This window comes from Neopsephotus bourkii, unplaced genomic scaffold (genome assembly GCF_033783945.1).
Source record: "Neopsephotus bourkii isolate Nb327-2 ecotype Australia unplaced genomic scaffold, CSIRO-AGI_Nbou_v1 NB_1624, whole genome shotgun sequence".
Classification (NCBI taxonomy): domain Eukaryota; kingdom Metazoa; phylum Chordata; class Aves; order Psittaciformes; family Psittacidae; genus Neopsephotus; species Neopsephotus bourkii.
In genome coordinates, this window is record NW_026902099.1 from 11,870,741 (window position 1) to 11,886,827 (window position 16,087).

General features: G+C 38.8%; 1 protein-coding gene across 3 annotated transcripts in view; it reads right to left on the reverse strand.

The window, feature by feature from the left end:
- Positions 1 to 9,193: 9,193 nt before the first annotated feature.
- The window catches only part of ZNF277 (zinc finger protein 277), a 53,479-nt gene continuing 46,585 nt past the window's right edge, over positions 9,194 to 16,087 (reverse strand). For all 3 annotated transcript variants that reach the window (XM_061373096.1, XM_061373095.1, XM_061373097.1), the window contains exons 8-12: positions 13,265 to 13,332; positions 12,003 to 12,099; positions 11,435 to 11,477; positions 10,545 to 10,719; positions 9,194 to 9,537 (exon numbers count right to left, since the gene is read on the reverse strand). In XM_061373096.1, the coding sequence (XP_061229080.1) occupies positions 9,345 to 9,537; positions 10,545 to 10,719; positions 11,435 to 11,477; positions 12,003 to 12,099; positions 13,265 to 13,332 (576 nt within the window). In that variant the 3' untranslated portion in view covers positions 9,194 to 9,344. The remainder of the gene's footprint in view (positions 9,538 to 10,544; positions 10,720 to 11,434; positions 11,478 to 12,002; positions 12,100 to 13,264; positions 13,333 to 16,087) is intronic.

The window sequence follows — 16,087 nt, forward strand, 5'->3', positions numbered from 1 at the left end:
AAGGGATACACCTATGGTATAGAATGCCCCTCTGGTTAGTTCAGGTCATCTGTCCTGGCTATGCTCCCTTCCCAGCTTCTTGTGTCCCTCGTCACTGACAGAGCGTCTTTGATTAGAGTAAGCACTAGTTAGCAACAACTAAAACATCAGTGTGTTATTAACATTTTTCTCATACCAAATCCAAAACACAGCACAGCACCAGCTACTAGGAAGAAAAGTAATTATATCCCAGCCAAAGCCAGGACCTTGGCCCATGCTGCCCTGATGTTTTGAGCTTAATATTTTTATTCTAATAGAAAATGTCATATTTCTTGATTTTGTTTCCTTCCAGCCGTTGCTGTCACTCTGGAAGTCAGTGCAAGTTCCTACTTCATGTCCCAGGAAAGTCTCCCATTCCTCCTGTGATTTCTCCACAACTTATTATCCAATTTTCTCTTTCATTTTAGTCTTATTTTTAAGGTAGTACTTGAGGCATAATTTTAAAAGATTCTTTTCTTTCAGCCCCAAAGCCCTTTATTTCTTTTCAGGTCAGGTTTCAGCTGCTGCTACAGTCTTACTGGACTTTGTCATCCTATGGGAAAAGCAGAGTCTGAGCTTACTCTGCAGATGACTCCTCTGAGCCTGCAAGGTGGCCAGGGGTAACAGAAGGGATGGTGGTAGAGGAAATGAGGAATAAAGAAGTAGGAGCAAGAGAAGGCAGAGTCTACAACTGTCCTATTTTTAATCAGCACAAACCCCAAAAGAATCTAGTGGATAAACACTGTTGAATCGTAGAATAGTTAGGGTTGGAAAGGACCTTAAGATCATCAAGTTCCAATCCCCCTGCCATGGACAGGGATGCCTCACATGTTAAGGAATTCTTTTTTTCAGATGGAAACAAAACTAAATATCAGAAAATCCTTGCTTGGCAGGATGCTGACATTCATTTTATATTTGAGGGTGGTGTCCCTGCCCATAGCAGGGGGGTTGGAAGCAGATGTCCCTTCCAACACAAAACATTCTATGATTCTACGACTGGAATCCTATCTAACTGATTTCAAACCAGTCATAAGGGGCAATTTCACAACTTTGCCAGTGGCATCAACGTGTGCCAGGAAGCAGCAGAAACTCCATCACCTTGATCTTTAAAGGTCACTGGGGACAGTCCAGTATCAATGGCAAAATAGTCCATGCCGTTACATTGCAGCATAGACCCCAGCATCCTGCTGCAGGCTGGAGATGCTGCTCTCACATCCCTCTCTGTGACACTCAGAGTGTGAATGGTCATTGAGAGCACTCTGGGACTGGTGCAGATGTAAGCAGGAATTGGGTGAAAATCTCTAAAAGATTATTTTTCCAGCCCAAATATAACAGGAGTCATACAGAGAATGTCCAGGGTTCTTTAATGAAAGATTCTCTCATGGATCCCTATTGTTTTCTGTGCCAAAAAAAAAAAAAAGGAATTAAAGATAAGACACTAAGATTAAGATTTTTTTTTTTTTTAATCCTTTATGTCTACAGAAACAGTATCTGCATTACTGAGTGATCAGTTCTTTTACAGACTGCTTCCTGAATGTAGCCTGCTTGCCTGAGTGGCTCGATGCATGTTAGAAAACTCAGACCTCTGCTTAAGAAGAGAACATGAACAAAGGTAGTATTGCAGTAACTTTTGAGAACAGAATCTCATCCAAGTATCAGCTTTAATAGACAAAGTTCTGTACTACTCAGAAACTTTCCTATGCTGAAGCAAAGGCAAAGCACATGCAGTAGCACAAGCCTGAAGAGCATACTGAGAAATCTCATCTACCTCACATACACATACCCTCTGAGGAAAGTATTAAACCTGCACCTGAAAAGTTCATAGAGTTAGGATTTTAAACAGAGATCATTTACAAAGCAAAGAACAGTTAAATGAATTAAGGGATACATAATATTTTGCCTTTTTTTTTTATTTTTTTTAATCTCAGCAAACTCATGGGTTTATAGCTCTTAAAGCTAGAGGAGACCAGCATGAATATCTTCTCCAATCCGTGTGGACTATGGCTACTCAACATTATGCAGCAATTTTTGTCTTACAGAAAACTGATCTTCCTTAGTATGCAACTGAACACTTGGAAGTTCTATAATGTGACAGAAAGCAGAGAATCTTTTCCATAATATTCATTCTCTACTTAAAAATCTTCAAGTGATGGCAAATCAGATCTCTTCTGAAAATCTTAACCCTTATTTTTAGAAGATGTCATTTTCAAAATATTCAACTTTTGGTTTCTTATGGGACTCTTCATTAGGGACTGTAGTGACAGGACAATGGGTAATGGGTTAAAATTTAAACCAGGGAAGTTTAGATTGGATATAAGGAGGATATTCTTTCCTGTGAGGGTGTTGAGGCACTGGAATAGGTTACCCAGGGAGGTTGTGAATGCTCCATTCCTGGCAGTGTTCAAGGCAAGGGTGGATGAGGCCTTGGGTGATATGGTTTAGTGTGAGGTGTCCCTGCCCATGGCAGGGAGGGGTTGGAACTTGATGATCTTAAGGCCCTTTCCAAGCCTAACTATTCTATGATTCTATGAATGTGCCCCCCAAATAAAGTTTTTTCTTCCTGAATGAGGAACTATTTTAACCATGATCTAGTCACCTTTTAAACTAAATATTTCAAATATGAAAACCTGACTAATGCAGATAAAATGCACGCATACGTTGGAACCCTGTATTATATGTGCCTTTTTTTTTTTTTCCTGCCCGTGGTAGTTATAATCACATAATCACAGTCTTGCTGTTTAGGAAACTGAGGCACTGGGAAGTAACAGTATTTGTCAAAGGATGCATGGTAAGTCACTGTCTGTGAAAATACAGTCAGCCAGCATTGTCGCACATTCGTGAGTGTACTTCCAAATGCTAAGCTCCATCCTTGCTTATTTGCTCTTCAAGATTCAAACAAAAAATATCAGGCAGCTTATTAAAATAGGTCAAATATTTGTGAAGATTCACAGCAGTATTTCTGTAAATGCTGTGAAGACAGATATGCATCAGAAAGTAAAAAATCGACCACAATACAATTGGAAATTTAAAGATAAAACCACCTGAAGGTTAAAGCAGTGCTCAGTTCTGCAAAGCTGTGGCAGGCAGTTTACAAAGGCAGACTCCCTAATGAGCAATCAGCAATTCCTGCATTATTTATTTCTGCATTGTTCTGGTATTTCCAGTCTCCTAACACTGAGTGAAGCTGTGGCTGGAGGTAATGCAAACAGTCTGCCTGTAATTATTCTGAGGGATTTCACTACATTCACGTGTGATGTGATGTGCTAAAAAAAATTCATCGCGTGCCCTCCTCAGAGCTTGAAAGTCTGAAGCATTTGTTTATACTGAAGAATCACATTTGCAGCTTACCAGTGTTCAGGTGCTCAGCAATAATCTTGGAGAGCTGCCACTGGCACCTCCCAGATGGACTCTTCCTGGTGCTTAAAAGGAAGAGCAGGGGTTTCTGGAATGTATCAGATTTATCTGAGTAATGACACCAGTAGGGACACCCATGAAAGAAGCACTGCAGAAGTGGTAAGAGTCTGACTGCACGTGGGCATGCTGGAACACTAACTGCAGATAAAGAACAGTATGTTTTCCTTCCTGTGATGCAGTAAGTCTCCTCATACTCCTTGTGCTTTCTTTGCAATATAGTCAGATATGCAATATAAATACCAACCACCAGCCTGTGGATTTGAAAATAATAATTAGCAATGGCTAATATCTGGCTTGGGCTTAACACCTAGCAGCAGCCCTTCCTAGTCTGAATTCACGCCTAAGTCCCTGTGGTGTTCTGGTTTACTGGTTTATGCCAGCACTGAAAGGTATGAGCTGTCAGAGGAAGGGACACATATCATTGGGGTCTTCTCAGTCCTAGTTTCAAGAAGAGCCACAAACTCTTTCCTTTGCAAAGGCAGGCCAAGGGAATATGTGCTATTTGAAGTGATATCTAATGTTTTCTTCTGTGGTGAGTTGGTACAAAGACTAATAATTTATATCAAGAGCAAGGTTAAATTAATCACCATAGCTCTTTATATTTTGGTGTCATTGGCATTGTAATCGTGCCTGCTGGTCTCAACCTGGTAAAGCCATGCGTGCTAAATGCTGGTTCCTGTGTGATGTACTCTAGGTTACCCTGCTCTTGCAGAGGGGTTGGACCAGATGATCTCTTGAGGTCCCTTCCAACCCTTGGGATTCTGGGATTCTGTGATTCTGTGAAATAAAACTTCTGAAAAGATAGTTCTTGATGCAAAATGCTTATAAGCAAAAAAAAAAAAAAATATTGCATTAAAGATACACATGGAAAACCTGAGATGTGGTTAAAAGGCAGGAGTGGGATAGCCAAGGTTTAGGCACATTTCTCAGTGAGGTCTACAGACTTCTATTACCATCTTTTTCATACATATTCAGTTTCAGGAGGGACTTCCAAGACAAAAACAGGTACACGACAACAGTTGACAGGCAGGAAGAACAAAAGCAACACAACCTATCTGCAGAACTTGTCCAGATTTTCGACTACTGCTTAATGTGTATCTACTCAATAGCAGATCATAATTGAGATTCCTTGAGTTATGGAAGCACATATATAAATAATGATTTGTGGATACTTTTGCTATGTTTTAGTGGTTTCTATGCTTAGATCCAGGATTATATGTGACCCTATGTGCAAAAGGTAACCGTCGTCCTTCCCCAAAGCTGTTGAGAGAACAGAGCTGCAGAGACTAAATGACTAGCTTTAGAGATTTCCAATATAGCTACCAAAGCTAGTTCTCCTTTCCAGAAAGCAAATCATTTGATACTTGTTGATATCTACCTTCAGATTAAATGAATTCCATAACAGTAGGGTAGAATTCAGTTCTGAATTAACACAACTGAATTTAGGAGTCCAGATGTAGGGGAACACACATGACCTAGGTACCACAGTTTCCATTACAGCTAATGCAGCCTAAAAGAAGTATTAATCGACCAGCCAGTGGTGCTGGATTTAGCTTTGACTTAAATACGCCTCAATGGCATCTGAGATGCTCAGCATTATCTGAAATGCTCATATGCAGTTAACAGAACTGACAAAAGACCTCTGACAGATCAGCATCCTTCAGAAGCAGCTACAGACCATGGCATTTTCAAGCATCTCAGATAACATTAGTTTTCTATGGGCAAGAAACTGAATAAAGTTTTAAGTGTTTACTTTAGGGTAAGCTGAGTGACTCTAGGATCCATAGAGTACATTCATTGATTATAACGGAAGCTTAGACATTAGGTTCATATGTAACTTACACATAGGCAGCTTCTCAGTCTCAGGATGGTAAACCAGATGGAGAGAACTGTGTTCCAAGGAACATTTGCGGAAGGAAAATACTTCTATCTAAATTTATGCAAAGACAAATGATGTATTTTTAGTTGTAAAAATCCTAAATTCCTATGGAAAGACTGAATTTATCAGGGATGTAAAATACCAAATGTGAGTTCAACTAAGGGGTTACGTGGTAATTTCTAAGATAGTTATTTTATATGTATCGTCATGAGGAAGAGTCTGGAAAAACCTGTAAAATCAGATTCAAGAGTCAACTAAAAATTTTACTGGTGGAAGAAGTCAAATTAAGCAATGCTTAATTTATAAGAGAAAAATTCCAATAGGAAAAAACCCCCAAACACTGGCGAGAACAGCACATTCGGGGCTCATGGAAACCAGGAATGAATTTTACATAACTAGGTTCTTCACACAACCACTGTTGCCTGTAGTGTTTCTACAGCAGCTGACTTACATGGAAGTAGTAATTCATTCTAGGGTTACAAATTACCTGTGCATGGGACAGTTGTTATCTAACCAAATTTGATGAGGGCATGATTTGACCATGGACGCTTCAATCGCTCTACTGTAACGAAGGCCCCGAATGCATCATGACTTAACAAAAAATGCTGGAGACAAGAAAGTAGTTTTCATGTTGCCTCTATAAAATACAGGTTTTCTCCAGGGATATTTGATTCTTTTTTGCCTCTGTATAAGTAAAATGCTAATAATACAAGACCATTTAATACAGCACTAAGTCACAGAGCTGTGAAATTTGCTGCTGTTCAATGGCCATGGATGGTAGATGTTACCAAGGCCTATTGTCCAATGTTTGCTCTGATAATCTTGGAAGAAAGAAGCTGTACTTCTGTTCACAGTTCAGTTTCTCGTGTCAGATTTAGGTCAACCACTCTGTAAGATGGGAGAAATAGAGACATACTGTATCAAACACCTCACTCACTAGTGGAGATCTAACCAGAATTCAGATGCAGTGATGGCACTGAGAGATGACAATAGCAGAGACTTTTCAGAGACTTACTTGGGTGTTTTACACATCAGTTACCATTTAGCCAGCGAGAGCAGCCACTTCTCCCACAGCATGCCAGACAGATCTAATACTGAAACTGAAAAGAGTGTCTTAAATGGAAGTCAAGGACCATTAAGTCATTAAATCAGATGAAGTCTGCACAGAAGTATCAGAATAAATTGTGTGTGGAGGCGTATCAAAGATATAATTAAGGTATTTGTAAAAAAGGGCAGGAGGAATTATGGTCACCAGGACACAAGACTCTTTCCTTCTTTTACCCAGGTCCTTCTAAACAAGGGGACACTTATAAGTGACCTTATACACACTCACTTTAGAAAAAGCAAAGTGAGTGTTCACAAGGAGTCAAGATCTAGGCTAAGAGAAAATATTATGGCAAGAAATGTGCATTAGACTGAAACTAGTGTAGCTTTTTTTTAATACCAATTAGCATCACTCATTCTCCTGATCTGGCTTGCTTAAGAACATTTGCAAGCACCAACTCTGCCCATTCTGTGACTTACAGCAAAATTATTTGTGTTGCTTCAAAAAATGCTCTTTTGTTAGAAGAACATATTTGCTTATGTAATAGCTGAGCCACTACAGAATGCAGTCAAAACTGTGCCCCCTACTTGTGACCAAAAGGCAGCTTCAGTTTTAAAACAGGCACTGATGTTGGCTTTGCTTTAGATAGAGGACAAGAATGCCTAGGAAAAATTGTGGCCACTATACAAGCACATAAGTATGCTTCAGCAAAATGCTGAATAAAAGCATCATTGTGCTAAATAAAGATGCTCAATTTTTACTCTAGAAATTGTACCCAACTCCCTCTGCAAACCTTTGCTGCCTGCTGTTCATATCTGAAGTAAGAAGGTCACCCTAATCCGACTCCACATGTTTTTGGTATTTTCAGAGAACAGTTATACACTGCTGAGAAACTTTTTCTAAGTAGCTTTTTCTCTTTACTCAATAAAGGCAACCAATCCATGTCATTTATACAGTTTCTCTTAAGGTATCTCTTAATGGTAAACTGATAAATTGCTATTTCAAATTTCTGTTAGAACCAGGCACAGCAGTCATTCTGTGTTGGTGGGTTCTTTCAGGTATTTTTCTTGTTTTCATTCCATAGGGATTTGAGTAACTCAGCATCACATTCCTTATGACTAGGAAATGTTTCATAATTTCACTTTACTGTATATCAATAACATTTTATCTTTCCCTTAATATGCCCTTCTGAGATGGGCTTGCAGTAAAACACATTCATGTGCTGCTGATGTAGCCATAGTTCTCCTACTGACTTTTTCCATTGCTCAACACACTTACTAATGTAAACCTCATCAACTTTTACTCCCATCTCAGCTAAGAATCTGACTGAAAAGCAGAGACTGGAATCAATTTCTAATTTAGGAAGAAAATAAGTGCTTGAAAAGAAAATTGCTTCAGAGGGAAGAAAAATTCAACAGCAACAGCTGTTGAAATCGAGAAATTTATAAATGCAACCACAGTGTATTTAAGATGGTCAGACATCCTAGTTCAAAAATATTGGGGTTGTTCCTCCTCCATTTTTGTACCAGTTTAACCCAAGGAAATGCAGACATATGATTACACCTGCCCCATTCTTTTGTCTATATTCTCAGCAACTGCTGAACCACTCCTACCCCATTTCCTCTTGACAAGTCAGATATTGCTGCTGTTTCTGTTTCACTGTGCAGTTAAGTAGCTGATGTGTCTTCCTCAGCACATTCCCAGCATCCTGTTGTTCTCACTTCTCTCTAGAGCACCTTGGCCCAGGAGAAAATAAGAAAGGAGTTTTGCTAGTGGGTGATGAGTAACGCCAAGAGAAAGCAAGTTCGAAGAAACTGATACAAATATATTGCAGGGTGAATTAGGCTGGATATGGAGGCTTGGCAGAACACCACTAAAGATTTGAACTTCAGCCCTTGCTCCCAGAGACTGCTATATAATTCTCAATCACTGTATAATGACAAACAACAACTCTTACTGACAGCAGTCTATTTCAGGTAAAGAGGGGTGCGCAAAGGCAAAGCTATGGCTTTGAATCTTCTCAGGCAGGGAAGGACACTGAGCCGAGACTCCCATACTTTGAGCAAGTGCTCTGACACCAACCTAAAGAAGAAAAACTTGCTTGCCAGTTTTGCAATTGGTTATATGTATTATGAAAAGCCAAACCTGAACTCTGGAACTACTTCTTCAGACATCAGAGAAGAAAGAGGAAGGAATACCCAATTTGGATCATCCTAGCGAGACCTATGCTCTGAGCTGCTTTGCCCTGTGAAGACTGAAGTGCTTTCTGTACATGCTGAAGATCCCCTGTTACCTTGGAAAATGTAGTTCAACATTAAAGGAAATAACTTTACTGGACAGTTGAACTGAGATTTTGAGAATTTAACTTGGATGTATGTATCTGCAGTCTTCTAAGTCATTATTTTGCATCTCAGTTCATGCCCATACAAGCAGTCTAGTTTAAATTCTTTCGATCTTTGATGAAACCAACACTGAAATTGTTCTTATGCTTTTTTAGGCTTTGGACTGGCAGCTTTCCATGCATTCAGATCCCCACGGGCCACGCAGAGCTCTACCGATGTTTCTGAGCCGGTTTTCAGAACAGGCACCATTTATATTATATATTGATGATGAATAATATACATCTACAGATCAATTTTCACTTTGAAGAAGGTCTAAGCTTAAAATAGCAAAATTTGCTTTATGCAACAGCTCAAGACTCCAATTCTGATTTATTCAGGAGAAAAAAAAAATCCTGTTTAAAAGTAATACTAAAAGTATTTGGAGAGCTAGGCAGAAAATCCAGCATTTTACTTTAAAATAAAGCTATATCTTTAAGGAATATAAACCAAAACCACTTACAGTTAAATTTTATTTCGCATTCACTTTCGTATAATATTTGCCCAGTGATAACATCTATGAGTTAAACTATTTCAATATTACTGAAAGAATGAGGGTTTTTTTATCTTGCAGAAGAAACACTCAAAAGTCAGCAGCTGTAATTCTAGGTCAGAATTTCTCCTGACTCTTGTTCTCTTTATACAGGAGCTGGTTTAAAACACTGCTCTGTTTGAGAGCTTTTAGATTGGATATATCTTCGCTTACAACAGGGATATCTTCACTTTGACCCTCAGTTATCAGATCTTCACTGTCAGAGAGCGTACACAGGAGTGTATCATTTTCATAGGTAGGAAAATAATACCTGAAAGAAACAAGACATAATTACTAGACAGCCACATGTTTTGTTTCAAAGAGGCTGAGCATATCTTATGAGATTACATTTTAAGAAAGGAAAAATGAGAAAGTCTGTCTGGAATGACAGTAAATAGCGCATCCAAAAAAATCCAACTGGCATGTACACCTTAGAAGAGCTGTACAGAAGAGCTGGCAACAAACAAGCTTTTCCCCCTGCTTCTTCACCTGTACATTGTCACAACTGAGGCTGCAGATCCAGATTTGTCCCACAACAAATGCTGTAGTGAGCTGTTTGAGTTAGAACACTCCCTGTGTTCTACCACCTATGGTGTCATCCCCCAGACCTATTCAGCCTACTTACAGTCTGAACCAGTGTTGTTACACTCTATTTGCTATGGAGGAAACTAAGGGCAAACTTGTTTTGATGCCTAAAATGAGGTAGACATATGCATATATCTACATTAGACATGTAAAAGAAGTGGTTCCAGAACCATATGACTACAGTGTATCTTTACTAGCAATGGGATATGTGTCAGATGCCCATTCCAGGCATGAGCTGCATGTGTTTAGAGAGCCAATGGCTGAAAGAATGAAAAGGTGCCTACAGGAGGAGCAGTTGAGATGTCACTATGGTGCACAGGCTCAGCCTTTTCTCCACCAGGAGAGAACATGATCTATGTGTACCATATATGTTTTGCACCATGTACTGCACAACTGCAAATAACAGGCAAAACATAATTCTGCCTTCTCTAGCACACTGACCTGACAGTGCAGACACAGCTTACAGTGACAGTGCATCCTGGGTGCAACCACAAGAGCAGTATCTCATGTTCATTTTAGCTTCAGACTGTGAGATTTCTAATTCTGAGTATTCTGAGATCACCTATTATTTTATCTAGGCCAGTAGAGCTCAGGGCACTACTGCACTGGCAAACCCCAAAACTTTCAACTTACTGTTTTACAGGTATTATCAAGTAACACCATAAATGCTGGAAGAAACATGCTTGCCCTTACTGTGGTTGATCCCATGTAGACCTAGCTGGCAAGAATGTAATGTGTTTGGTCTCCTCCATATGACTTATCAATCCTCCTTTAGACTGGAACTTCTCCTGGCAGTTGTAGCAACGACAATGATGGATTTCTCTCCTGATGAAGTTCAGTAGCTTTACTTGCTGATAAAAGTTCAGACCTGGAAAACACAGTAAAGAAGCACTTGGGAAACATAAGATTTAATTTACAAATGCTTTCCTGGATTCAGCGTAGAGATTGGTAAGAGTTTATCACTCTTACAGCACTGGCAGAATGCTGTAACTTAGCAAATCAACTGAACAACTGTTTTTTCCCAGCTGTAGAGGAAATAGCCCTTCTTTTAATGTAAAAATTGTAAATACTTTGCTTCCTCTCGGTCCAAGTAAGTCTTTCTGCTTAGTCAACAGCAGAAAGCAAACACTGGCTGAACAAAGCCTAGAGCACAGCCTTCCCATTTGCAATCAAGTACCAACAGGCATAACAACAATAGCATTAATAATAATAATAATAGCAATAATAATATCCATAATAATAACAACATCAATAATAATGATAATGATTGTAATAATAGTAATAATTCCAGTACTCCAGCAGCCAGATCTGGGACTCACAGAGTAGGTATTTGTAGAAGATACTCTTCAAAATAATGCAATGGTTCTAAAGAAAATAGCAGACATCCTTGGTACTAACAACAGTTCCAGAAAAATAAAGTGTTCTTGGCTTCCTTTCATAAGCTGGGAGAAACAGTTTCCATAATGGAAAAGTTAAATGCCCGAACAAAAATCAAATCGATATAGTTGTTTTCCAGTGCTCTTATGATGTGGTTTTCTCCACACTAGTGGCAAATGCTGACAACTACAGCACCTCTTACTCACCATGCTCTGTCTTTATTTTAGGAAAGTCAAATCCATGTGATTTCTGAAGCGAAAAAAAAGGAAATAAAAAAATATCTTATTTCCACTACTTCTACTATTTCAAGTTAAAAACAGCACAACATTTCATAGACTGACACAGACATACGCATATAGATGTGCAAACCCTACTACATGAAACACACACCCTCCCTCCCAGTTTTGCTTCATCAGGAGCTTTTATATTCTGTTAGACTGCAACACTCTCATTAAATAGTTAATTAAAACTGAAACACAGATTCTAACCATTAAGTGCATTAAATCATCAAACCACTACAATACTAAAGATGCTATATCTTTATTGTCTGTACCAGTCTGTACACTCACAAGTAACAGCGAGTCATAGTCTCAATGTAAAACTTGACTCCTCTGCCTATTTTACAGAACTGATGCTGGAGATTCATGCAGTGCTTTAGCTCTGCAATAGAGAGGGCATTCCAATGCAGCAGCTGATTGGACCTTAACAAAGATGATACAATCCCACTCTTTATTTCCAAATGATGAAAGAACTGTTATTTAAAATAAGTCTTACCTGCATGTGAAGATACAGTTTTTCTGTGGTGTCCGCTTGTTGTTCACAGAACAGGCAAACAGCACACACAGGATGCTCTTCCCAGTCTGACCAGTCTCTTACGATTCAGAGCCAAAAAGATTCATTTAATTGTGGAAAAGAGAAGAGACATTTTGTGAAAGGGCACTTCAGATTCTGCTCTCACAGCACTAGAAATAAATCCAGAGAAACTGAATACTTTAAAGAGGTGGAAGAGACAGTGTGGATTTATACCTGAATACAAGGGTAACGGAGCAGTTACTGTTGGCTAATTCCTCTGCAGACAGGCAGTAAGTCCTACTTGAATTTGCCTGCACTAAATAAACAGGATCTTAACTTCAGTTTCTCTCCAGTTTGGCAAGTCATCAAATACCCCATTCTGTGTTTATAAGATCTTTTAAATTCTTTTGTACCTTTCTCATCTTTCAATACACCAGCCAAAGACATAATCATCAGACAGACTTCATTTCAAGTGCTATTTACTTATCAAATATTATTATTCCTGAGGCACTCATTTATGCTACATTTAGAAATGCACACAGAGAATATTTTGCCAACACATTTGTTTAAAACCCCAGTGCTACTGAGGAATAGAAATATTCTGACGGATAGAAATATTATTGCGAACAAGTATAACCAAGTGAAATTAAGCTCAAGTAACAGGCAGAACCAGGAAGGTCAGGGACCCCAATACCCACAAATTACTTCCTGGCTATTCAATTCTCTATGGCCAAGGAAGCCAACTTTGCGGTGACCTGAGGGCCTGGACTACAGAAGAATGCAGAGGAGAGGTGGATGTCACCCGCAGTCTGTTTTGCTGGGAAGTTTCCTTTGAAATCCTGCTTTAATTTCTAGTTGTTACCTTTTTATCAGACTTTTTAATGTAATTTCTTTATCCTGCTGACATTTTTGATGTTTACTCTTGATTTTTAAATTTGAGCAAAACTCGTTCAGCTGTTTTTTTGGTACAAAAGTAAAAAATAACTCATTTTACCTACATCACTGCAAACACAAACAGCTCTTGTTTGAGCTCTGTGCAAATGAAAAATAAGCTTCCAGTTGAAGTACAAAATTTACAGCCCTCACTGTGCAGAACTGTCTTTAATGAGAACATTTTGGAGTTGATTTGATTGGTTTAAATGAATTTTAACTGTGTACTAACTGTGCACAGCATTTTCCCTGTAACTACTTTCAATGATAATGGCCTTGCAAGTCTTTATAATTGGCATATAAGTAACTCTTACTCTTCTAGGTTATCTAGTAGCTCCCGGTCATCCTCTGACTGCACTTCCTCCCAGGACTTTCCAAATTCCTGGGGAGAAAACAGAAAAGAAAGAGAAAAAACATTTCCTGTTTCACATCATCTTTTATATATCAATGGAATTAACATCTTAGAAATCACAGTCAACATCTTATTTTGGATCACTCTGGTACTTCTGTGAGTTAAAGGTAGTTGTACAACATTGCTTTAGTAATGATTTTTAAAGTAACGATTTGCTTTGTCTTTTAATGAAGCATTTCCCACCCTATATCTCAGAAGATGATTATTTGGCACAGAGTTCTCAAGAAAACCATCCATGCTCTGTGTAAAACTAAAGCGTTGCAACACTACCAAGATGTTCACAAGGTGGGTACATTATCACCATCTCGAGTTTGCCGTCACACTTCTATCCAGTCTGCCTACCCTGCACTTCATGCAGCATATGCTGCTTAAATAATGCAGCTGTAACATCTGAGACTTCAGTTGGCATAGTTACACCAGTCAGCACTCGTACCTTGTACGAGGTTATGTTAGTGAAAACACATGGTGTAAACTTAGCTACAGAGTACCCCAGAAAGGCAGCATAGGGCATAGATCCAGTGCATAGATCTCTGAGCTAGGCTCCAGTTTCTCTTCCATCCTCTTCTCAGACATGAATGTAAGCACACCTATTCATGGTGTTCTGTTTTTCCTTTTACTTTCTGTGTTGTTTATTTATATCTGAAAGACCTTCAGCACAAAGTACATCCTGATACATTTGTGCAGCATTCAGCACAATGGCAAGCACTCTCAGCATGGCTGCAATATAAATAACAGGCAATAAAATGCTGAAGTACCCTACTGAAATACCAGCAGTGATCTTTAGCTACTGTTTTCTTTTTGCTCTGATTCTTCCTGCCTTTAAAGTAAACCTGAGCAAACTAACCTGTAATCAAAATAGTATTTTTGAAATGATTTTGACTGCTGCAAAAGATTCACAAAGATCACAGTTGACAATCTCATACTCGTTAAAAAAAAAGGCAGCTAGTAAGCTCATACTTTCATTTATCTAATTCAAATATTCTCTCTAATAAATATATTTAATAACATCCTTAGTAACAAGTGTTATTGCCTTCATGGATGGTTGGCAAAAGAAGGAAAAGATATCCATCATTTAACAGTTAATGAGAATTTGCAATGCTGTTAGTGTCTATCAGGTAAGCGATAAACAAATGTCTCTAGACAGCTCTAAACATGTCATCATATATTACAGAATGAAAACTCAGTAATTAATTCAGTGATGCTACATGGTTGTGTGCAAACTTGCTGAGTTACAGGGGAGACTCATTAATGTCACCATCACTGTGAGATAACATGAAGCCATTAACACCTCTCACCAAGTTCTCAGGGCACCACTCTAGTTTCTTACAGCTGCTAATGCTAACGCCTTAATGAGTGGATAGTCTCTTACATGCAAAATGAAGACGAATGCTCACAATTTCTCCTTGTACCAGCTTGAAGTATATATACATAAAAGAGTATGTTCAAAAGAGCAGCCGATTTTAAACTTCACCTTTCAATTAGAGGTGAAAGGGAAAAACCATACAAAAGCTTTATTGTTGTGGTTTCTTTATGAAGTTTCTGTGAAGAAGGCAGAGAAGGTCTCTGTTTCCCTCACATATTTATATACAGAGGAGGAAAAAAAAGAGGAAAAAGGAAAATGCTAACCAGGTCTTGTATCACTGGAAAATTGCACAGTGCATGGGTAACTGGGGACATTGTGATGAAAGTGCCAAGAGGCTGAAGCTGAAGCAACTGGGTGGGCAAGAGTTCTTCAGAACATTCTTAAAGCTCTTCCAGTTGTTTTGATTTGTTTTGGTAACATACACCTTTTCAGCTCTACAGCTTGATGGGCATCTGGGACCAAGGGTGCCTTTGTTAAGTATTCAACTTCCCTTGTTCTTTCATCTGAGATGCAAGAGCTCCCAGCAACCATCTCAAGAGATTCTCAAGAAATTCTGAACAAAACAAGAGAAAAAATAGACTTGACATAGTTTACAGTTCAAACAGTAGAAAACACATAATTAAAAAAGCTACAGGCCTTGCTATATATCCAAATGAACCCAAATGTGTATGGTTTGATTATTTCTTCTCCCAAAATGAAGTCAAAATGCACAGAGATGAATTGCCTCACTGACAATTTACCTTCTCGAGTGCAAAGGTTCTACAGGGAGACAGTCCATGTGCTTTACTGAGGCAAGATACCCCAGCTTCAGAGGAAGTGCTGAGACAGGAGAAACTAGAAACAGCAGCTGGTATCTCAAGCAGTTTTCCCAAAAGAACAGTTATAGAACTACCTGAAAACAGAGCTCCAGGCCCATGGAGCTCAGAAACTCTAAACAGATGCCGCTTTCCCCTGCAAATTTCCTCTTGCCCTTCTCACCTGCCTTACTGCGATCATCTGGATTGTTTTATATTGCTGCAGAACTCAAGATGCATAAGCACATAGACGAGGTCACGCCAACATTAGTTAATAAATATTGGATGAATTTCAATATGAAGCATTCCCCCACTTGTGGGATTTTAAGTTTTGAACTATCACCAACTGATGAAGGGTTTCCCTTTACTGTTTTGCAAAATATACACCGTGTAATTCAAATAGGCTAAATATACACAGTAACCCTCATAACAAAACATTCTTCCACTGGCCCCCTCAGGTAATAAAGATGATTTTGGGTTTGGCAATAAGGAAAAACGTTTTTTATCTTTGAGGAAAACAGACGGCTTTATGAAACAAGTTTTCTCGTAGGTAATAGGTACCATTTTT